This window comes from Lagenorhynchus albirostris, chromosome X, assembly GCF_949774975.1.
Source record: "Lagenorhynchus albirostris chromosome X, mLagAlb1.1, whole genome shotgun sequence".
NCBI classification, from domain to species: Eukaryota; Metazoa; Chordata; class Mammalia; order Artiodactyla; family Delphinidae; genus Lagenorhynchus; species Lagenorhynchus albirostris.
The window spans coordinates 111,108,088-111,131,225 of record NC_083116.1 but is presented as its reverse complement, the minus strand read 5'-3'; the positions used below and the strand labels follow the sequence as shown (position 1 = coordinate 111,131,225).

Below are 23,138 nucleotides of genomic sequence, written 5' to 3'. Positions count from 1 at the left end.
TCTCACTTTGATTGTTGAATTGACTGCAGATGTTTTTCCGCACACAGGGTGAGATACAGTGGCTTAGGAGAATACACAGGGACTCTGGAGAAACTCGGGGATGCTATGATTTGTTGAATCAGAACTCGTCAAAGTCACTAAACATTGTTTTGACGTGGGTGGGATGAAAAGCCTTGATTATTTCATTTCACATGGTATTTCTCAGAGGTCATATGTTGCCCACTTAAGGATGAGCATGGAGCAAGTGGTCAGGATGTTCCCAGGTCTGCGCTTCGTTCACCATGTTGTATCTGTGGGCCAGTCCCTGTCGCCAGGAGTCATAAAATCGAGCTCCTAGGATAGCAGTACATGTTAAATTGTTTTCATAAATTGTTTAAGTTCCTGTTAGCCTGGACAGGTCCCAGTTAGGGAAGCACAGTACCACTTTTCCCAATTAACAGTGCAAATTGTCAGGGGTGCATAGGAATTTGCAATTTGACAAAATCAGTTTTTTGGCAGCAGGAGTAATCAGTCTGTAGCCTCGCAAGTAGTAATCTGTGATCGAAGTGGCAGGATTTATTTTGAATTACGAAAGGTGTGTATGCTATGTGAGGGGGACAAATCATTAGGATGATTCTCTCCTTATTCACCCCCCTTCATTAAAAAAAGGCTGCTTGATGTGGAAGTTGAAATTAGGGGATACACTTGTTGAGTGATCTCCAAAGCTACCCCCCCAATATTCATTTATTTTTCTGTTATATTGCAGTATTCTGATAAGTCCCTGTACACCCAGCTGTGCTTTTACCGGTACATTTTTGATGCGGAGTGTGCACTGGAGAAACTTACTACCGATCATGAGAAAGGTACGTTAAAATACTGTAATTACCTTTGAGTTTAAAGTGGAAATTTGCATCAGAAAAGCCAGACCTCCTGTGTCAGGGTGTTCATGCAGTATCATACCACTGTCTCAGAAGCAGGCCATGGGGGCCGTCGTGAGCACAGGCATACCCTGCGTGAGGGGCGGTGGCGTAGGAATGCCCGGCTTTGCCTCCACAGCCTGCCTCACATTGTTCTCTATTAAAGCTGGGCTTTGGGGGAGGAACGGTACAGAAAGAACTCTTTAAATACTATATTTTGAAAATGCTATTTTCTATAGAGTTTAGTAACTGTAATAAAGTAAGAATAGGCAACGCGATCACTGGACCTACAAAAACCAGATATTACCAGAAAAAAATAGACCTGGAGTATGTCTCTGCTGTTCACTAAAAGCCTAGGTTCATTTTGAGAGAGAGAGCTGGGGTGGAGTTCTTTTATTGACTCCATCATAAGAGAGCGTAGAGACACCTCAGCCCAAATGAGCAGGCGCTGCCTTGTAAGCCTCACACAAGACTTGCAGGCACTGTGGGGCTTAATGGCCTGAGACAAGCTTTGTTACATAACTTAAACTATTTGAAAATGTCATGATAAGTGCATGGGGTTTTTTTCTCCTACATGAAAATCACATTGACAACTTTTCTGTTACCTGTAAAAAATAAAAAAGGTGAGTTTATACATTTTTCTTATTAGTTACCTACAGAATGTTTACGTTGTTTGTCATTGCATATCAATTCGACATTTTGTTGGTCGGTGTTAGGGCTGGAGACAACCTCAAGGGCATATAGAAACCTACAAATACTTCTGGATTTCCTCACGTAAGAATCCCCATGCCCTTGATTTGGTCTTCAACTCTTTTCAGTTCTGGTCATAATTGACTCCAGTTCTTCCATTTACAAAGATAGGCTAGAGGTTTTTTTTTTTAATGCCTTGACTTATTTGGTTTTTCTGTCCTTGGATATAAAATACTTTACAACTGATGGAGGAGTTGTTTCAAATATTAGTATCTTGTCTTTAGATGTTCAACAAGAACTTGGGCTATCTCCACAGCATATTTTCAGTGAATTAATAAAATTCATATAGAGAAAAAATTCCTTTAGTCCATGAGTAACTAGGTCTTTGAACTTTCATTCATGACTGGTGGCTAGCCCATGTTTATTTGCGGTATCAACAATAACTGTTTCTCTTTTACCCCCAAGGACCTTTCCTTAAAGGCATAAAGCATTTAGAGAATTAAGTAGTGACTGATGAGTACATTGTCTGTTTCTGTCGGGTTTGTTACCTCTTTCTGGTTATTAGAACTTGATCCCCCTTCTTTCTGAATCCAGATTGTTCCCTAGATGTTCTTAGATTCCTAGGGGACAGATTCCTCTTCCAGACATTTCCAAAATTCTTATCTGAAGGGCTGAATGATCAGCAGTTTTCAAAAAGTCCAGTGACTCGGAGACTTGTAGAAGTGATCTGGAAAGTCACTGGAGACTTACCCCAGCTTTTTAGAGAACATCAAGGAGTGTATGCTGCCATCCCGGAAAATAGGAGATAACAGAGTAGTCACTTGGAAGATTCTTGCTTGACAAAAGTGGAGCAGTGTTGATAGAATCTGTACACTCACGCTATTTACTCTAGTTCTATTTCACAAGTTTAAGAATCATGACACTTTTTTGTCAGTTGATTCTAATAAATACGCTATCTGGGAGTTCAGGGCCAAAACGGCATGGAGTGAATTACTGGCTCGTTCTTTTACATGTCAGAAGCCCAAAGAAAATAAAGCAAAAGAAGGGTACAAAATGGCTGTCTGACAGAAAGAACTTCATGAAATGTTTCAAGAGCCTTTTGTTTTATTTATTGAGTGTTAATTAGTGAAACTATTCTTCCTTTGACCTTCTGCTTATTTATTATTCCTAAATTGCATTTTTGGAATGAGTGAATTAGCAGAAATTTACACGGTCTGGACGTTCTCACATCATTTGGTAATGCTAAGTGGTGTTAGGGTGTTAGTGGTGGGATATAAGCTAAAACACTGGGTCATGCTTACCCGTAGTCCAAGAGCAGACGTTTTCTAACAAGGAATATTTGATACAGTCTTGCCTGCAAGTCACCTGTTGGCATATAATAGTGCAAGTCTATGGATCCTACACCCAGAAATTCCAGTTCGGAAGGTGTGGGGTAGAGTTTGGGAAGTTCAACTTTTTAGAAAGTCCCCACAGACAGTTCTGAACACATGATTTGGATAGTTTCTAAGTACGAGAGAATTGAACACAGGTTGTAATCCATAGGGGACAATTGGAGAACAAGAATATTCTTACAGTCCATAAGTGAACAGCTACAGGGGAAACTCCCATAAGTGTAAATTAATGTAACATATGTAAAATTCACTTCTCACTTTATAAGTTGGAGTGAAGTGTTCTCTTCTTTCTGATTTGCCGTTCAAGGGAGATGTGCTGTTAAAATGAATTGAAAATCTGTGGGATCCAGAGGGCAAATATATTTATTCAATTTGGACCAAGACCAGAACACCAATAGATGTTAACATCAAAAGTCCTGTGAAAAATGACAGTCGTTACACACAGTTATATTATTGAGAATGGAATCTAAGTATCGTCTGCCAACAAGTGCCCTGAAACTGGCGCATAAAGTATTTACCATAGACTCTCCTTTACTGTTGATACCTAGCAACATTTCCTTCGCTAGGATAGTTTTACCATTTCTATTATAAAGCCCATATTTTAGAGGTTGTAACTGGATTGTGGTTTTAATCTGTGTTTGAAATTTGGCAATTTAACTTGGAAAAAACCCACAAACTATTGGAAAGAGGTTTATTTTTATGGTGAAAAGTAGCTCTTGTCAAAGCTTTTTCCTGTGCTTTGCTTTTCAAACAAAGGTTTACAGGCCATTAGTCCATAATGTGAATTAACCCCATTTGATAGTTTTCCCTTTCCTTTAAGATGGTAAGGGACTCACTTTGGTGAAGTATCCACTTCATATTCACCATAACTACATAACATTTTTAAAATCTTATTTCTGTGGGACTTTGGCAGAAAGTCCAAAGACTTCTGTGGGATTGTAACTGCTCCAGAATGTACATAGATAGCATAATAGATCCAAAAGAAGTTTTAGAGGAACATAGTGGCAATATATGAAGTAAAAATCCATTTCCATGATGGCAGCACATAATGGTCCCATTTGGCTGCCTCATCCCAGGGGGGCCTTGGCCTGAGTAGTGATAAGTGAACTGTTTGGGGGAGACATGAATCAATTCACATCTTTGCCCAATTGTCTAAATTAAGTCTGCTTAAAAAAAGAGGAGGAAAAAGAGTCTCCGACTTTTCTCAACTGAGCCTTTTTTTATTTATTTGGCAACGATAAAAGCAGTGTGTATATATTTTCTATTATCTCTTGAGTGCCATCCCAGATGTCAGAAAAACAAAGATGGCCGATGCTCCCTGCCCTGGAGGAGCTTAGAGTCCTTTGCAGACCGAAAGATTCAGATACAGTTAAGTGTGATAAACCACTGATCTGGTCAAATTGTTTTGGAAACAAAGAAAGGGATCCACTAACTGCCTTTCTTAATAGACTTTATTTTTTAGAGCAGCTGTAGGTTCACAGCAAAGTTGAACAGCAGGTACAGAGATTTCCCATGTACCCCCTGCCCCCACACATGCACAGCCTCCCTCATTATCAGCATCCCCCACCAGAGTGGGGCATTTGATGAACCTACACTGACACATCGTTATCACCCACAGTCCATGGTTTACCATAGGGTTCACTATGAGACACTGTGTGAGTTTGGACAAATGTATGATGACATGCGAACACCGTTACAGTATCATACACAGTAGTTTCACTGCCCTAAAAATCCTCTGTGCTACTCCTAATCACCCCTCCCTCCCCATAACTCCTGGCAACAGCTGAATTTGTTCGTTTGTTTGTTGCGGTACACGGGCCTCTCACTGTTGTGGCCTCTCCCGTTGCGGAGCACAGGCTCCGGACGCACAGGCTCAGCGGCCATGGCTCACGGGCCCAGCCGCTCCGCGGCACGTGGGATCTTCCCGGACCGGAGCACGAACCCGTGTCCCCCGCATCGGCAGGCGGACTCTCAACCACTGCGCCACCAGGGAAGCCCTGTTTGTCTGTTTTTTTTTACTGTCTCCATAGTTTTGCCTTTTCCAAAATGTCATGTGATTGGAATCACATAGTATGTAGCTTTTTCAGATTGGCTTCTTTCACTTAGTAAGATGCATTTTAAGTTTCCTCTGTCTTTTCCTGACTTGGTAGCTCATTTGTTTTTGTTTTTGTTTTTTTATTATTTTTTTTTTACAGCTCATTTGTTTTTAGCGCTAAATAATATTGCATTGTCTGGATGTACCACAGTTTATTTATCAGTTCACCTACTGAGGGACGTCTTAGTAGCTTCTAGATTTCAGCAGTTATGAATAAGCTGCTATAAACATCCATGAACAGGTTTTTGTGCAGACATGTTTTCAACTCCTTTGGGTAAACACCAAGGAACGCAGTTGCTAGATCATTTGATGTTTATTTTTGTAAAAAACTGAAAAACTGACTTCCAAAGTGGCTGTACCACGTTATTTTCCAGCCAGCAGTGAATGGCTGTTCCTGTAGCTCCACAGCCTCCCCAGCGCTTGGTGGTGTTGGTGTCAGTGTTCCGGATTTTAGCCATTCTGATAGTTGTGTAGCGGCATCTCAGTGTTGTTTTAACTGGCATTTCCCTGATGGCATACGATGTGGAGCATCTTTTCATATGCTTATTTGCCATTTGTATATCTTCTTCGGTGAAGTGTCTTTGGCCCATTTTTTTAGTCGGGTTGTTTGTTTTCTTATTTAAGAGCTCTTTGTATATTTTGGGTAACGGTCTTTTATCAGATGTGTCTTTGGCAGATATTTTACCCCAGTCTGTGGCTTGTCTTTTTATTCTTTTGAACACTAATTGCCTTTTCACTTTAGTGTTTGATCTTTCCGTATTCCTAGAAACAAAAGCAGAAAAACCACTTTTTTTCTGTTCCTGTTCTCTCTTACCAGATGCTTAGCTCCCCTTATTCTGCGTCAGCTATTCGTAGTAGGATGGTGTATTAGTCTGCTACACCTGCCATAGCACATTACCACAGACTGGGTCGCTTCAGCAACAGAATGTATTTCCTGATTGTTCTGGAGGCTAGAAGTCTGAGATCAAGGTATCAGAAGGGTTTCTTCTTCTGAGGCCTCTTTGACTTGTAGATGGCCGTTTTCTCCCTGTCTTCACATGGTCCTCCCTCTGTACCTTTCTGTGTCCCATTTCAACTTAATTACCCCTTTAAAGGCTCTATCTCCAAATATAGTCACATTCTGAGGTACTGGGGGTTAGGACTTCAACCCCTCTTTGATATGACTTTGGGGGTGGGGGGTATACAGTTCAGCCCATAACACATGGTCGTCTTGGTGAATGTTCTATTAGTCCTGCCAGAATAGGAACACCAGGATTGAGGACTCTGTGTTGAAGAAAGGAATTGGAGCTATGGTATAAATGTTTGCAAAAGGATGGTGCTTTAACTGTGGACTTTTGAAAAGCATCTGTTAGGAAGCCCAGTTTCTCAGTGGAGTCCCTTTAGGCCCAGAAGGACTATACTTCAGGTCACCCCTACTTCTTTCAAAGGCCCATGAGCGGCCTGAGGGCCACAGCCTACTGGGCAGCCCCTGTCAGGGGCCGAGCTGCTCACTCCTCTCAGCATGGTGAGATCTCCCAGCCACTTCCCCTCTCAAGCTTTGTTCTCACTGGCTTGTTTTGCCAGTCTTTTCTTAAACTTTTCTTGTTACCATCGCTCTTCTTTTGTATTTTCTTTATACCTGATGGTAACGTCTGTGGGTATTTGTTGTTTCCGTGAGTGTCACCAAAACTAGGCTGACCCTATGTAAGGTACTTTATGGTTTCCTGTCATCCTTTCAGATGTCTCACACAGGTCCTCACAACAGCCCCATGAGGTAGCAGTGGATTGTGCCCCATTATATTGGTGAAGAAATTTAATGTAGTATAAGCTTCCTTCCTTTGCATTCCCATAGCACCCTGTGAAATGCCCTTCTTGTAGGACTGGTCCTGAATTGTTTTTTTTTAAGATTTTACGAAATGTTCTTAATTTATTTATTTATTTTTGCTGTGTTGGGTCTTCGTTTCTGTGCGAGGGCTTTCTCTAGTTGTGGCAACCGGGGGCCACTCTTCATCGCGGTGCGCAGGCCTCTCACTGTCACGGCCTCTCTTGTTGCGGAGCACAAGCTCCAGGCGCGCAGGCTCAGTAGTTGTGGCTCACGGGCCTAGTTGCTCCGTGGCATGTGGGATCCTCCCAGACCAGGGCTTGAACCCATGTCCCCTGCATTAGCAGGCAGATTCTCAACCACTGTGCCACCAGGGAAGCCCCTGAATTGTTTTGACTTTCTCTTCCACTGAGTTCATGGAGGCAAAGGGTTGTACCTTGTTGATCTGTGCTTTGCCTATGGGAGCCAGCTCAGTAAATATTTGTTGAATGAATTCTTAGTGCAAAATAAGGTCACACAAGCACTTTGAAAAACTGTGGAGGAGTGAGCCCTAGGAATTACTTCTGTCCATGAATGGCAGTGTGCTGGAAAGTTCTCCAATCTCCTGTATTGCTCGCATGACTCAGGTGTGCCATAAATTAATGTCAGGAAATTTCCTTGACATTTTCAGATTTAATATCTGTCATTTCAACTCTTTGCAAGTGATAACTGAAGATGAGTGACGTCGTAGCTCTCATTTTGCTGATGCCAAATTTGAATTGAATCAAAAGGATGTCAAGTCACTTAACTAGTGAGTGAGCCTGGGTGCCTGCCCCTCACCCACACTGCCAGAGTCCTGTTCTCTGCTTGCTATCGGCCAAATAGTTACACTCATGAAGTGGTAATGATTGTATTACCTTGTGGAAAATAGGGACCCCAAAGAGAGACAACAGCTAGTACTGAAAAGCTAAGGAATCTAAAAAACTCTTTTGGTGGTTTAGTGTTTTGTTTTTTGGGTTTTTGTTGTTGTTTGGTTTTGGGGGTTTTCTTTTTGTTTTGGGGGGGTTGCCAGAAAATAAGAGTTGTATGGGAAAAAATTATATGCTTTAGTGCATATGGGAATTTGGAGATTTCTGAGGGTTTAAGACAGCTCCCTTTTCAATGTTAAGGATTTCTACTCTTCCTAAACTGCTAAAGCGAAAGTGAAAGAGTTATATCATTGCTAGAAGTACTGAAATACAAGTAGCAAAGAGCCGCTGGAGTCCTCTCTAAGCCAGTTGACATTCGTAGAATTTACTTTGTTAAAGCCTCAGGAGGCATTAAGAAGAAGGCTGTGTCAGACACCCTGTCTGATCCAATTCTTCTTATGGGTTATTCCACTGAATTTTAGAAATGAACCTTTTCTCTGTTTTTAATAAATAATAACAGAGCATACACAAAACAATTCATACCTACCAAATACATATAAAAGTAAAGGTAGAATTTCACTTAAGTACCAATTTGGTCTTCTTAAAGTTATATTTTTTATAACTGTGAAAAACATTTTCGTTAAAGAAACTGATTTTGAAATGGGCAGTCCATTTTCCTTTTGTTTCATTTTCTTACGAATAAAAAATGATCTGAGGTTTTGGGTTTTTCTTTTTAACTTTCTTTAGTTTAAGTGAATTTTTATCGTGGGAGACTCTAACGTGGCAGTTCAGAACAATTCATGATTAGGAAGTGATTGTAGAAACACATGAAGAATTTTGATGATAGAAAAAGTGGTTCATATAATCCTGAGCTTTGGGGGAGTGTTGTTATTGTTAGACATTATGTAGTTTCAATCTTTAATGACTTAGAGAAATACTAACAATATAAGGTCAAAGTCCAAAACTAAGTAACCATTATGATTCTAATTTGTAGTTTATATGCAAGGTGGAAAAGTTAGTAAGAAACACTAGAATTGTTTACAGCTGTTATCTGTGGGTGGATTATAGATAATTTTTATTTTCTTCTTTATATAATCTGGGCATGTACTGCTTTTATAACAAGAAACAAATTATAAGAACTGAAATTTTACAAAGAAATGTTTTGTTCAACTTGAAATAATGATTCCAGTAGTTTAGCAGTTGAGGAAAAAAATGACATACAGATGAACCCAGGTCAGCTTTTTTCTCCCTGCATTTTTTTCCAAATCAAACATAATGCCTTATTACTCAGAGAGTGATCAGTATGCCAGCAGTGTCGGCATCACCTGGGAACTTGTTAGGAACGCAAAATATCAGGTCCTCCCCAGACCTACCGCATCAGTATCTGCATTTTAACAAGATTCCCAGGTGATTCCTGGGCATATTAAAGTTTGAGAAGCACTGATTCAAGACACTCTCCTTAGTAACTAAAGCCTACTTCCATTCTATTCATCCATTGATTGGGGCCATCCTTTTGGCAAAACTTTAAAATGACAAATGGGCAGAACACAGAAGGCCTAGCCAGGTTTCAGGTGGAATTGGCATGACAGCCTAGTCTTCTGAAATATATTCTGTAATTAAGCTTAAAAATGTAGTAGCCTGAGAAGAGCTAGGAGAGGGGGGAAAAGCAAGAAAGCATGAGTTCCTCCACTTTGTTTCTTCGTAACTAGAAGGAACAACGGAGAAGTAAATTAAGATTTTCAGAATGGCTTTCAGCTTCTCAAGATGAGTGGCTTATAAAAGAGAAAACTGGAATGTAGCTCTATAGCCACTTCATACAAGGGTTACTCTGTATGTGCCCACCAGTCACCACATTCTGGGTCTCATTACAACATTGATTTAGTATGCTTGTAAAGATTTCAAGGCATCGAACTAGAATTTTTTTGAAATGAAAACAAGATTCTATTTCTTAATTTTGGAACTACAGAATTTACTTTGGCATTTACTTTTCCTACTGTTGCTGACTTTTCTGTTGTATTTTTATGCTCAGTACAAGAATGACAAAGTTGGTATTTTCCTGTGGCAGCCTGGAGCCCCTTCATACTGCTTTGCTTTTCTCTCTGATTACTGCTAATTTTGTTTCTGTTTTGTTGTTTAACTAAAGACAACTTTACAGTGTGACAGAAGAGAAACTACATTTTCCAGGGAATTGTCATCATAGTTGCTTTGCCCGTAGTGGAGGTGTCTTGTCTCTGTATATTTTCTGTTATCCTCTTTAGGATAGCGAAAGTTGTATATGACAAAGCTGCCATGTGTTTGGGCAACAAACTTCCAGATTCTAATAACGTGCCTTTTCTTTAAGCCTATTTCTGTAAATATGCACTCAAGTTTTGCACTTTTATGTAGAAATGGACTCACAAGCATGCTGTGATAACAGATGTGTTACAAGTTTTGTAAAATCCTTTCCTAGTATGTCTTTTCAATGAGCAGGTTCCTTGTTCCTTTTGTAGTGACAAGTACAGCAGCACAAACAAGGGCATTATCTAGGTGATAATGCTGTGGTTGATGGTCTTCATTTGCAAAACATATTGTCATTTTTTGAGTGTTTGAGAGCCGGGAAAACCTGATAAGATTTTTTTCATGTACTTTAAAAGATATATACTTCTATCACCAACGAGGGAAAAAATAATAAATAATTTTCAAGCAGTTACACCATAATGTGAGCTAATCACTTTATTTTGAAGAAGAGTATTTTTGAACAGTTGAGCTAGTGAATTTACTTTTAAAATGTATTGTGCTTACACAGTACATGGTTTTATTTCCATGATGTTTTTTACTACATAATTATACATCTTAATTACGTAATTACTATCATAATTATTATGTAATTGCATGTACTTCCACTAATTACAAAATCAGGAAGTGTAATTATCTAGTAAAAACTTTATGAAATTTCATGCACTAAAAATTACTTAAAAGGCTATCTATTCCAGTGGTCTACTGGAAGGCTTTCCGTGGTTAGTCTTAGTCCTGACTTTAGTTTAGAACTTGAACCCAAAGGCCAGGAGAAGAAGGACAGTTACAGACTAACACTAAACTGCGTATTGCAATAGAGGTAAGATGGCCTCTGTTCCTTACGAGTTAAAGCCAGGGTGCGTTTGAATTTCTTTGTGTTTATGGAATTGTGGTAAGAGTAATATCTTATGTTTGAGGTAGCATCACAAAAACTGTCAATGAAAAGGACAGTTCTCGGGAAAGAATGTTAATAGAATTGACAATCAAGCCATTAAGGTTACAAAACAGCCAGGCCTTCTATACTTCTGTAATGTGAATGGCTTATTTAGCTATCTCTGTCTTTAAAATAATAATAATAGTAGGAGGAGGAGTAATATTATTATTATTTAAAATTCTGTTTCTTTAGTTTGAAGAGGGCTTTTCCCCACCAGTTTGTGTTTATATTTACCAAGATGGGAACAAACATATCAAAAGAGCATAATCCTTTTCTACTATTACTTGATGTCAAAAGGAGCTTTTGAGACATAAACATACACACACAAACATGTAACATCAGACCCTAAAGATGGAAGGTTTAATTCAATAAAGCTATGATGTCTACCATTCAAAACGACATACAAATTGCACAGTGAAACAATAGTCATGACAGCAAATTAGATATGACATCTAAATTACACTACAAAGAGAAATCCCAGAACCATTTTTGGTCTGTAGGAGTCTATTTTAGCCCAGGTTTAAAACCCAGTCTAGAGACTGCTTTGTTGCCTAAGTAGGGTAAAGTTGTAGAAAACTAATTAGAGGTTGGTTGAATTAATTGCAGATTAATTAGGAGGAAAAGGCTTATAATACTCATGGCCGAGAAGAGAGTAGATCCTGTAACTATCAAGATAGAATGTACTCTAAGTTTCAGGAATATTAAATTATCGATATTTGTATAACATCTATAATAATCTGTTATAACATGACCTAAATAAAGCACTTGGGTTAGATATAGTTACACTAAAATTTCTTCCCCTCAAAATTAGTGCTTTTCGCTAGAAGTGTATTGAATCAACCACGTAAAATATAACAGTTACTTCTTTTAAAAATGCAGCCGTAAACATTAAAAGGTCTGTAGTCTTAAAAGCATGTGACATTCCCTTTTGTTGTTGTTGTTGTTCTTAACTCTTTCTAAAGAAGCACACTTTGTGGTTTTATCAGCTATTGACTTTGTGACTTTTTAATACCAGCTAAAATTTGTAATAAATGTGACCTTAAACAAAAAAGTCAGTGAAAGAAATGAAAACACCAGCCCCGTTTGCTTCAAGCAAATTAGAGGGTTTATAGTCATCCAGAATTATTTCCTGCTCTCAGAGATATTTGGGATTTAAACAGGTTCGGTCTGACTCTGGTTTTTTTTCTCTAGTAGTTTGGGATTATTTTTAAATTGCATATTCTTTTCCTCTTGGGAATCTTTGCTCATTTACTTAGGCCAGAATTTAATGTCTCCACCATTTCTTATTTGCCTTAACTTTGTCGTGATAATGTTTCTTTTCAGAAATGTTTATGCTCCTTTTATGTTTATAAGAGACAGCACTTGCTTCTCATGCATCTTCTTCATCTTGTTTTTGTTTGTTGTTGTTGTTTTTACCAATTGCATGCGCCATATCTGAATAGCCTCTAATGGTTAAAAGTTAAGTGTTTTTGTGTAGTCCTCACCTTTCCGATTACAGTGCAGATTTAATTTTTAACCTGACATAATGTTTAAACTGACTGGGTTTTTTTGTTTGGTTTTAATTTGCTTTGCTTTCTGGCTTTTCATAGAAATTGGCATATGTTTTCATTATCCTCTGTAATTCTTTAAATTTTTCATAATTCTCTAAGGGCTTCAGCCATAACTTTTGAAGTTTGTGTCCCTGTGATATCTCCAGTTACTCAGTAGCCACAGGCCCAGATGTGGTGTTGATTTGCACGTGATTAGTCAGTGTCCATTTATTATTTTATGCTGCTGCACTATCATGTCCATATAATAAATACTACCTCTCATACTTAGAGTAGTTCTTTTTATAGTTGTCATGAATTTATTCAGACCCGTCAGTATTCTCTTACTTTGTGGCCAACGGGACAGTAACTAGACGGAATTAGTAGTCTGTCATGGAGTTCAGTTGAATTAACATTGATTGCATTCTCCCCGTGTAAAGGCCCTGGGAAACCTGTTAGCCTTAGCACTGTCCCTTAGAGCTTAAGGCTTAAATCAGCTGTGCTCACAAAAAGATAGGTTTGCAGAATAATTTTAGACGCTGATTTACTTTTCTTGTTTTAAGAAATTATTATAAAACCCAACTCACAAATAAGATCACCAAACCAGGTCTGTGTGTAAGTCTGGTTTTATCTGTTTCTCCTTGTTTCACACCCCGCCCCCCCAAAATTCATTCAATGAGTGTTTGCTGAGTCTCTGCCTTGTGTGATATGTAAAGGGCCCAAGTATAACCAAGACCTGGGTCCTGTTTTAGAGGTGATAATATTTCTGATCATTTTCTTATTCACGAATTCACCCTATAAGCACCTACTTTTTTTTTTTTTTTTTGCGGTACGCGGGCCTCTCACTGCCGTGGCCTCTCCCGCTGCGGAGCACAGGCTCCGGACGCGCAGGCTCAGCGGCCATGGCTCACGGGCCTAGCCGCTCCGCGGCATGTTGGATCCTCCCGGACCGGGGCACAAACCCGTGTCCCCTGCATCGGCAGGCGGACTCCCAACCACTGCGCCACCAGGGAAGCCCCAGCACCTACTTTTTATAGGACTTTATATTTTATGGAGAACAGTCACATCTATTATCTTATACATTTCCCATTAGATAAAATAGTTGACATTTTTTCAGATGAAAAAACAACCTGAAAGAGATGAAACGACCCTCCTGACGTAGCAGAGCTGTGTGGTGTGAGAGCCCAGCCTTGTTTCCACTGTGTCACAGCTGCCCTGCTCTTAATCTAGTAGGGAAACTTCGACCTGAAGGCAAATAACTCTAACACAAGGGGATGGCATGAAGTGCTGTGGGATCTCTGCATTTAGCTCCGGGAAGGATTCCCAGTGGAGATGGAACCTGAATTGGGCCTTGAAGAAAAGATGAGATTTTAATCGGCACAGACGCTGGCGTGAAGTTTGAGACTAAGTTTTGTCTTTTCCACTACTCTTTAAATGCTCTATTGCTGATCTAGCTTTTATAAATCAAAGAACCTCATTTGACAAATGCATGGTGATTTTTAAAACACGTTTGAATTGGAGGTTTAGTAAAAAGCACTTATTAAGAGGGTAGTCTATGCGAAGCTTTAAACTCAAGACTGGAAGCTGGAAAGCTGTTCGCTCTTCACTCCACACTGTAACCAGTGGTGCTGCTTTGAAAGAAGTTGATTCCATCCTGCAAGATACATCTGTCAGGAGTGTATCAAAGTGTTTTCCTATCTTAAATAATTTAACTCAGATATAATAATGTAAGTATTTTGACATGAAAACGTTACATACTGTGATACATCCACTTATCTTAAAACAGACATCTTTAACTTTAAAAGAAAGAAGTATGGTAAGACAAAACAAAACAGAAATAGGAATTAAAAGAGATGAATGACAGATGGAATTAGTTTTATTTAGAAGATAAAAATAAAATCCTATTAGCATTATGACCAGAGAATGTAAAAATGTTTTACTTGAAGCATGATTGATTTTTTAAACTATCATCATGATGGAAGTTTAGACATACGTAGGACCTGTTTATGGAGTAAATGTTTACTGCTAAAATTATCCCTATGTTTTATTGGTATATTATGTATTGTCTTGCCCCCAAAAAAGTAGATGCTAAAAGTCAGTGAAATTCAAGATAAAAGGGAGGGTCTAAATCGAGCTTGTCTTCAGGAAATTATCCAACAGAGCACACATTGGTCTCTCTTAGTAAAGGCTTTATCACTTTTAACAAATGTGCCACGGGAAATTTATTAGTATGCTACAAAGAAATTTTCAAAATAATTAAGGCTAAACTACACTTGTCAAAATAAATGAATGAAATACAATTTTGAATCATCTTTCTTCACTTATTGCTCATTTGCATAATTCAGTAACTTACACAGGAGTCTTTCAGTTATTGGTGTGAATTAGCAAGGTTCTGCTATTCCTTGTTGTACGAGCGGGAATTATGCTACCGTGTAATTAGCTATTCCAGACATGGACTAACGGGAAATACCAAAGGGCACAGCAAAATCTAAAGAGACAAGGCAGGGAATCTGAAGACAAGAGACAATCAAAGACACCCAACAAACTCAAGCTGGTAGACCACAGGGAATTTTGAATGAAGCCTCTTAATTTATTTTGAGAATAAGGAATCAGTAGTATGAGAGAAATCTCAACAAGATTAGCTGACTAAGCCTACTTAAAAAAAAATCTCTATAGTGCATGGTGTGCCAGGTTAACCACTCCTGTTTGTTAGTCTGTATACAGCTCAACAAATAGCCGGCAAAGCCTTTCATGGGTATATAGTGGCTTTCCATTGAGGTTTTCACTCTTTGAAGGAGGTCGTTTATACCAATGAGATCCGTAGATGCAAATTGCTTTCGCTATATGTGAGGGGTCATTCCTTTCACAGCAGACTTGCTCATCTCTTTTATAGAGGTTTTGTTATTTTTCTACTGCTCCCAAAGGAATGATGGGAATCACGCCCCCCCCCCAACCCCCCATCTAACTTAGCATCCAAATCTTTTCCTTCCAGCTCTGTGAAACTTTTGTGTGCTGATCTTTGGGAACAAAACAAGCTGTTGGCAGCAGCCCTTAGCGCTGAATCAGGAAACTTTTTTCCTTCTTTCAACCTGAAATATCATTTTTAGATTTGCCTCTCTTTTTCACCTAATTCTTTTTTTTTTAATAAATTTATTTATTTTATTTATTTATTTTTGGCTGCATTGGGTCTTCGTTGCTGTGCGCGGGCTTTCTCTAGTTGCGGCGAGCGGGGGCTACTCTTCGTTGCGGTGTGTGAGCTTCTCACTGCGGTGGCTTCTCTTGTTGCGGAGCACGGGCTCTAGGCACGCGGGCTTCAGTAGTTGTGGCTCACGGGCTTTAGAGCACAGGCTCAGTAGATGTGGTGCACGGGCTTAGTTGCTCCGTGGCATGTGGGATCTTCCCTGACCAGGGCTCAAACCCGTGTCCCCTGCATTGGCAGGTGTATTGCTAACCACTGTGCCACCAGGGAAGCCCTCGCCTAATTCTAAGAGAATTTCTTGCTCATTGCAGCAGTGTGTCACTGTAACATGCTAGGGCATGTGGGAAATTCTTGGAAGCAATGTCCTGAAAATGTCATTTTTAGTTTGGCTCCCAGATGATGTAAGCTCATTGGAACTAGAGGAGCAGAGAAGTGAAGAGATCTGTTTTAAGGGTTAGCTATGGAAACCTAACTTCTGATCCCATTACTGAAGTGGAGGGAAGGATAACATTTTTTTTTTCCTAAGCTTTTAAGAATCATACGAACAATCATAGGTTTTAGTCTATAATGTTCAGGAGTCTTAGGGAGAAGGGTTTCAGGCACACTGTGGGAGCACTCTGTAAATATTTGTTGTTTCTCCCTCCCTCCCTCCCTCCCTCCCTCCCTCCCTCCCTCCCTCCCTCCCTCCCTTCCTCCCTTCCTTCCTTCCTTCCTTCCTTCCTTCCTTCCTTCCTTCCTTCCTTCCTTCCTTCCTTCCTTCCACTAGCATTTTTTGAGCACCAAGGGCGCTGACCTAGGCTCCTGAAAGGCAGTGTAAGGTAATGATTAAAAGCCTGCTCTCTCGAGCTGGAATGGCCAGTTCAAGTTTTGGCTTTCCACCTCTTGCTAGATAAGTAACTTTGGGGCATGTGACTTAACCCCGTGCACCTTCCCTGTACAGCTGGGAGGAATATAGGGCCTGCCTCATAGGGTTCAAATTAAATGGGATAATATGGAAGCAGGGCGATATGTAAAATGCCTAGAATAGTGCCAGGCACGTAGTAAACATGCAGTAAATGTCAGTTGGTTTTATTATTTCGGAAAGTAACACTTTATCCAAACCACTGTGATAGTCCTTAGTATTACTGTTACGCTATCTGAGTTGGTTTCTGTAGCCTCTCATTGACCATGTTTTCTGTTTATATTTGTATTCCCAGCATCTGGCACAACACTGCAGCTGGATGGTTGCAGTATGAAAAAGGCATGGTTCCTACTCTCAAGGGGCTTAAAATCAATCGTGATGACTGTCATTCAATTCTGTCAGTACTAATAGGAGAGGTTGAAACAAATAATCCACAAATCATTTTCATGTTGTTTACATATGTCCCTTATCGGTAATAAGTGTTGCCTGTTTCCTAGGGAGGGTAAAAAATAGTTGTACTTGTGTGCAGAAATTTGGCCAAACCCAAGTTCCCTAATCACATACTTTAGCACATTACTTCTTAACAACCGGGGTATATCTTTTACACTTTTTAAAATGACAGGTGCCCAGATGCCACCGCCAGGTATCTGGTTCAGTAGGTCTGGGGTGGGGTCCCAGTGACTGTGTATCTTAAAAAGCTCCACAGTGACTCTGATGCACATAGTATTGAGAATCTCAGAGTTAGTAAAACTCTTCAAACTTTAATATTGCTTCATGTCAAATATGTATTAAGTATGACTTTGATATAGAAAGGGAGATTGGTTGGTATCTAGATAACAATTTAAATAGACAGTAGACGGAAAATGAAGTCAAACACATGAATTATTTCTTCGATAAGGGAATCATTTATGGTGCTATATGAGCTAATATAGCATTCAAGAATAAAGCGAAAGAGAAAAAATGGGCTAGGGAAAAGTAAGCTGGAAGAAACTGGGTTTTGGTAACGAGAGAAGATGAAATAAATGCATTTCAGCAAGATTGGCAATAAGAACACTTGTTATTTTCAACATTAACATGATGAAAGTAGGGAAGGGCCACCGTGGAGGGTGGGGAATCCCCAAAGAGACTAGCTGGGTGACTGGGAGGTATCAAGGTAGCAGCTATCCCAACCCTGGCATTTAAGCGTCTACATAGTTGGGATTTCTGGGACCTTTCCCGCCTCCTGTGGTCTTCTCCTTACCTCTGGGCCCATCTGGCAGGGTCTGGGGTGGGGCCCCAGTGGCTGTGTATTTTAAAAAGCTCCTCTGTCCTAGTAGATCAGCCCTTTGCAGTTTCACATTGCTGCCTGTCACCCAAAGGAGGTGGGACCAGGTGGTAGTCCTGGAGGCATTGGAAGGACATGTCTGGGCACCACAGTCATAGTTGGGCTTACCTTGGGTCTCCAGGCAGGACAAATAGCTTGGTTAGCCCCATTTCCCAGCATTGGGGTCTTGGAGCTAGAAAAGAGTCTCCGATCAGCCTTATCTCAGGCTGTTGGTTTCAGATTACCCCCCTTTTGCCTAAAAGGATTGAGACAGCACCTCCGGGGCACCTGCAGATTAGACCCCTCCCTGGGCGGGCCTTGACTCCACCATGGCTACCTCCCCCTGCTCATGAGTTTCCCCTGCCTGCATCGCCCACCCCAATCCCATCTCTCCCTTGTGGTATTCTGTTTATCCTTTAAGGCCTCCCAGCTAAAAATGATCTCTTTGTCCTCCAAACTCTGTGCAGCTCTTAAGCACTGCCCCTCATGCATTATAACTTTGTGAGGATGGGGACCATTCTTGAGATGTTATTTTGTGTCTGGTGGCAACTTACACCTGATAGGCACCTAAGAAATAGTATGTGAAATTGTTTTCTACAATACTTTAGCGTGGAAGCATAATACTTTGTTTCTTATAGAATACGTTAATGTTTATAGCATAGTTTTCTGACTCCCTCCTCTCTTCTCTCTTTGCCATCGTACCCTCCAAGTGTATGATGAAACTTTTCCCATCCGTGTATATCTATACATTCATCAGACATTTAGCCCATGCCCTCTCCTCACTCCACATGGACTTGATTTCCCACCCAGATCTACCTACTTCCTGATAATTCCTAATAGAGTTGGGCTGTGATTCCATGCACCTCAGGAGATGGCATAAATTCCAGGCTAGAAATTTCTTGTTCGAACCTTTAGGTTATATAAATCAAATGGACGCCCTACTCTATTAATAGAATGAATCAAAAAGTCCACAGATGGACTTCACATGAGGACCATCTCTGCCCGGACCCACTCCTTGCCCTCCAGAACCTGTATACAGATCATAGCAGCTGGCCATTTTGCTTGTGGGTTTTTCTAGTGGTTCACAGCTCTAACTCTTTAATGAGCTTGCCATCTTTGAATTTCTCTGAGCACTCAAAATTTGTTATTTGGTTTTACCAGCTTTTATGATATCTCGGTATGCCTGGAGGCCATCTCTGGACAGCTGCCTGAAGGTGGGGAGATGGGGGTGGCTGAGAGGCTTGTAGTCTGCTCTGTTCTTGTCTCCCTGCGGGACCCTCGCTGGAGCGGCAGGCAGGCACACATCTTAATGGCACTGTTGGTCTGTAAACACTACTGTTATTAATAGGCTGGGGCAGGAGGGGGGATGTAGTAAGCCCACATGAAATGTGGAGATAACCTATGTCTTGGGTGTAACCTGCAGGACACACTATAACAGAGTAATCATTGCACAGTATAATTGCAAGAGAATGAACAAGTTAGAAAATCTATTCCTGGTTTGCAACTGACTCACTTTGTGGCATGGGCAAACCATTAATTACTCTTTGATTTAGTTGTCTTATTTGTTCAAAGAAGGAAAAATAACGTGTGTTTAAGAAGAGTAATTCCCCTGGAGGGAGGTTTGTAAGTGCAAAGTACTATTGTTTTTATTATTATTATTATTATTAGTGTTCTGGTATGATTTAGTTTTATGCCATGTAGTCCACAGATGTTTCAGTGGTTCTCATTGATGAGTTACAAAATACTTCTAGTCCACAGATGTTTCAGTGGTTCTCATTGATGAATTACAAAATACTTCTATATCATTCTTTTGCATCACACTGATAACAGTTTAGCACATCTTTGTTTTAACCCCAAAGTATATATCCAAAATAGATCTCATTAATAAAATACAATTACCAAATTAAATATATCTATACTACTTTCTATTTTTTTTTTAACCTCCTTAAAAACATGGTTACTGGGGCTTCCCTGGTGGCGCAGTGGTTGAGAGTCCTCCTGCCGATGCAGGGGACACGGGTTCGTGCCCCGGTCTGGGAAGGTCCCACGTGCCGCGGAGCGGCTGGGCCCGTGAGCCATGACCGCTGAGCCTGCGCGTCTGGAGCCTGTGCTCCACGACGGGAGAGGCCACAACAGTGAGGGGTCCGCGTACCGCAAAAAAAAAAAAAAAAAAACCACGGTTACCAACAACTACTAAGTAAGACCTTTAATTACTGCCAATCTTCTCTTGAAAGTAACGATGCTTATCTTGAGTACTTCGAACTGTAAGTGGTATTCAGTACACAGTGGGGTTGTAATGCGATTATGAAGTGTACCAAGTTAGTGATAAATAAGCATGATAAACCATATATTTGTATTAGAAACAATATTTGAATTATCAACTGAATAAAAAGGCTGCAACTGCTGGTTCCTTGGGGTGGGTATATGATAACAATAAAATACAGTTAAGTACACTTAGAATAAAAAATGGTGTATGCTTCCATATACAGTACAGAAAGAAACCTTTTTAAATTTAATGGGCTTTTGAGTGTGCAGTATTTAAATTACTGGGAGAATTAAAAGATTTGCTTTGCTTTCTGGCAGTAAGCTTTCCAAATTAGGAATTTTTTTTAATATCTCAACTCATTCATCAGTAGAGACCTATGGCTTTTATATAAAGCATTATAGTTCTTTCCCAGATTTCCAGTAATTTTCCAGTGGAGTAGCAGTATAAAAAGAAAAATATTTTCTTTACAGTAAAATGTGTAATTTTCTGTATCAGTTTCTTTTTTTCTTCTTTTTTGGGAATTTGGTTCAAGAGGACATAAATTCTTTATTTTCTAAATTTGGGTCATTTATTATCTTAAAGCATTTAAAGCCCATGTGTGTTTTTTAAGTGTTATATTTTAGTAACCTAGAAATAACTTTAATACTGGGGAGTGGTAATCTGTATAAAATAACACTGTGAATTTCATTTCTGTTTCACCATGAGGTACAGTGAGGAATAAATTGTGTGCATTTGTTTGTAAGAGTGTCCTGAGGCATGGCACCACCAATGGAGAAGGAAGTGTAGCTGCCATGTGAAACCAGAGGTCACAGAGTAGCAGCTGTGGGCCGCATATGACCTCTAAGTATGTTTAAATTTGCCTGAAGAATATTCACCATTTTTAATTAGTTGCTAATATTTTTTTTAAACTGGAGATTTGATATAAAAAGCCAAATTTCTGGGTTTCTTTCAAAAATCAGTGTCTGGCTACAGTAGGTCAGCTTTCCTGAATGGCAGCGATTGGCTGGAGCCAAGTAGCAGCTAAAGCAGTTGACACAGAACTTGAGTTCCCCGGTTTGCCAGCCACTGCCCTACTTCAGCCCCTTTCGTTCATTTCTCTTACTCATGTGGCACTTTAGGCATTTGTTTGCTAAAAATATCTGGAAGTGTGCTTTCTTCTATTTTTTTTTAACCAAAAAAAAAAAAAAAAAAAAAAAAGAGGAGGAGGAGGAAGGGAAGGGGCCATAGCCATAAAAGTTGGGATTTAAACAGTAAAATATATCCAACTCACATTAAAAACACAGAAAAAGATGAAAGTCGCCTTCATAAAGTACAAATCACATAAAAATATACAACTTCCTAGTAGCTAACTTTTTTATGGCAACTCTGATCCTCGCAGCGTCCCAGGGAGTTAAGATAACAATTACATACTACTCAATCCACCAAGAAGCAAACCAAGTATTAGTGAAGCTCATTAATTTGTCCGGGTTTACAGGTGCTAAGTGGAGCAGCTGAGGTATGACCAGCTTCAGATGGTAGTCTGGAGTAGCGCTGGGCAGTAGAACTTTTTGCAGTGATAGAAATGTTCTGTATCTGTGTTGTCCGCTGCAGTAACCTCTAGCCGCATGTGGCTGTTGAAAACTTGAATGTGGCTAGTGTGACCGAGGAACTGAATTTTTAATTATTTAAATTGAGAGAGTCACGTGTGGTTAGTGACTGCCTTGTTGGGCAGTGCAGGAATCTAGAGCTCTTTTTTTTTTTTCCTTCACCACGTGGTCTCTGTATTGAACAGTCTTACACTGTTTAATAAAATTCATCAAAAGGTTTCTGTAAGGTTTTCTCAAGTTACTTACCCAGTGGCAAGTATCCATTCTGCCAGGAGTTCAAGGTACGTTGAATATTTTCTGTATCTGCATAGATTTCTCTGCATGAAGGCTTCATCATACACAGTAGTGTTCTTTGTAACAAAGTTGGAGGTCCTAGTGGTAAGGTTCTTACATACAGAATCTCCCAAGATTCCTAGCCCAGATAAAGACCATAATTGGTGGTGTGTTTTAACATCGGAAATGTATAGATGACCAGGACAGTCTACTTCCCTAGTCTTTTTTATGATCAAGGATACTAGGTCTGTTACAGAATCGTGAAAGAAAATGAAAAATCTTTGATGGTTAGCTGGTTTGAATTGGGTCACAGTGACTTTTAGAAAGGTGGCCATTAGCTAACCTCTCTGTCAATAAACATATATCATTAAATCTAAAATGGCATCGAGGGGCTTCCCTGGTGGCGCAGTGGTTAAGAATCCACCTGCTAATTCAGGGGACACGGGTTCGAGCCCTGGTCTGGGAAGATCCCACATGCCACGGAGCAACTAAGCCCGTGTGCCACAACTACCGAGCCTGCACTCTAGAGCCCACGAGCCACAACTACTGAGCCTGCGCCACAGCTGTTGAAGCCCATGTGCCTAGAGCCCGTGCTCTGCAACAAGAGAAGCCACCACAATGAGAAGCCCGTGCACCACAACAAAGAGCAGCCCCCACTCGCCACAACTAGAGAAAGCCCGCACGCGGCAACAAAGACCCAATGCAGCCAAATATAAATAAATAAAATTTAAAAATAATAAATAAAATGGCATCGATTTAGGACACATCCTGATTTCGAAGATGTTAAAACATGGGGGAGGGGATTCATCTTAGAATTGGTGAAATATAGTTTGTCAATGGGCTTCATCTCGGTTTGGTCAGCCTATAACCAGGGACAGCATTGAGATGCATATGTCCACTTTGCCCTGTGGTTAACTAAACCCTTCACTTGGGCTGTCCCCTTGCACACTACCTTATGTTGGTCCTGACTAATTAACAAAGACTTTCAGGTGGTTAGGAGTGGGTTTAAGCTCTTGCTCAGTAACAATTTGATCACTATATTCACTTTCTTTAAAAATCCCCCTGCCCCATAAATGCAGCCGAAGATGTTTTATTATCATAAATAGTACCAGAACA

The 23,138-nt window shown here is 40.1% G+C and overlaps 1 protein-coding gene and 1 long non-coding RNA gene across 6 annotated transcripts in view; one reads left to right on the top strand and one right to left on the bottom strand.

The window, feature by feature from the left end:
• LOC132513445 (uncharacterized) overlaps window positions 1-23,138 on the bottom strand; it is a 135,659-nt gene that overhangs the window by 63,500 nt on the left and 49,021 nt on the right. The gene's annotated exons all lie outside the window — the stretch shown is intronic.
• POLA1 (DNA polymerase alpha 1, catalytic subunit) overlaps window positions 1-23,138 on the top strand; it is a 303,249-nt gene that overhangs the window by 237,328 nt on the left and 42,783 nt on the right. For 4 of the 5 annotated variants that reach the window (XM_060137819.1, XM_060137817.1, XM_060137815.1 and 1 more), the window contains one exon: window positions 746-842. In XM_060137819.1, coding sequence (XP_059993802.1) covers window positions 746-842 — 97 coding nt within the window. Of the gene's footprint in view, window positions 1-745; window positions 843-13,611; window positions 13,758-23,138 lie in introns of those variants that run through there. The other variant, XM_060137818.1, reaches the window with a different exon arrangement.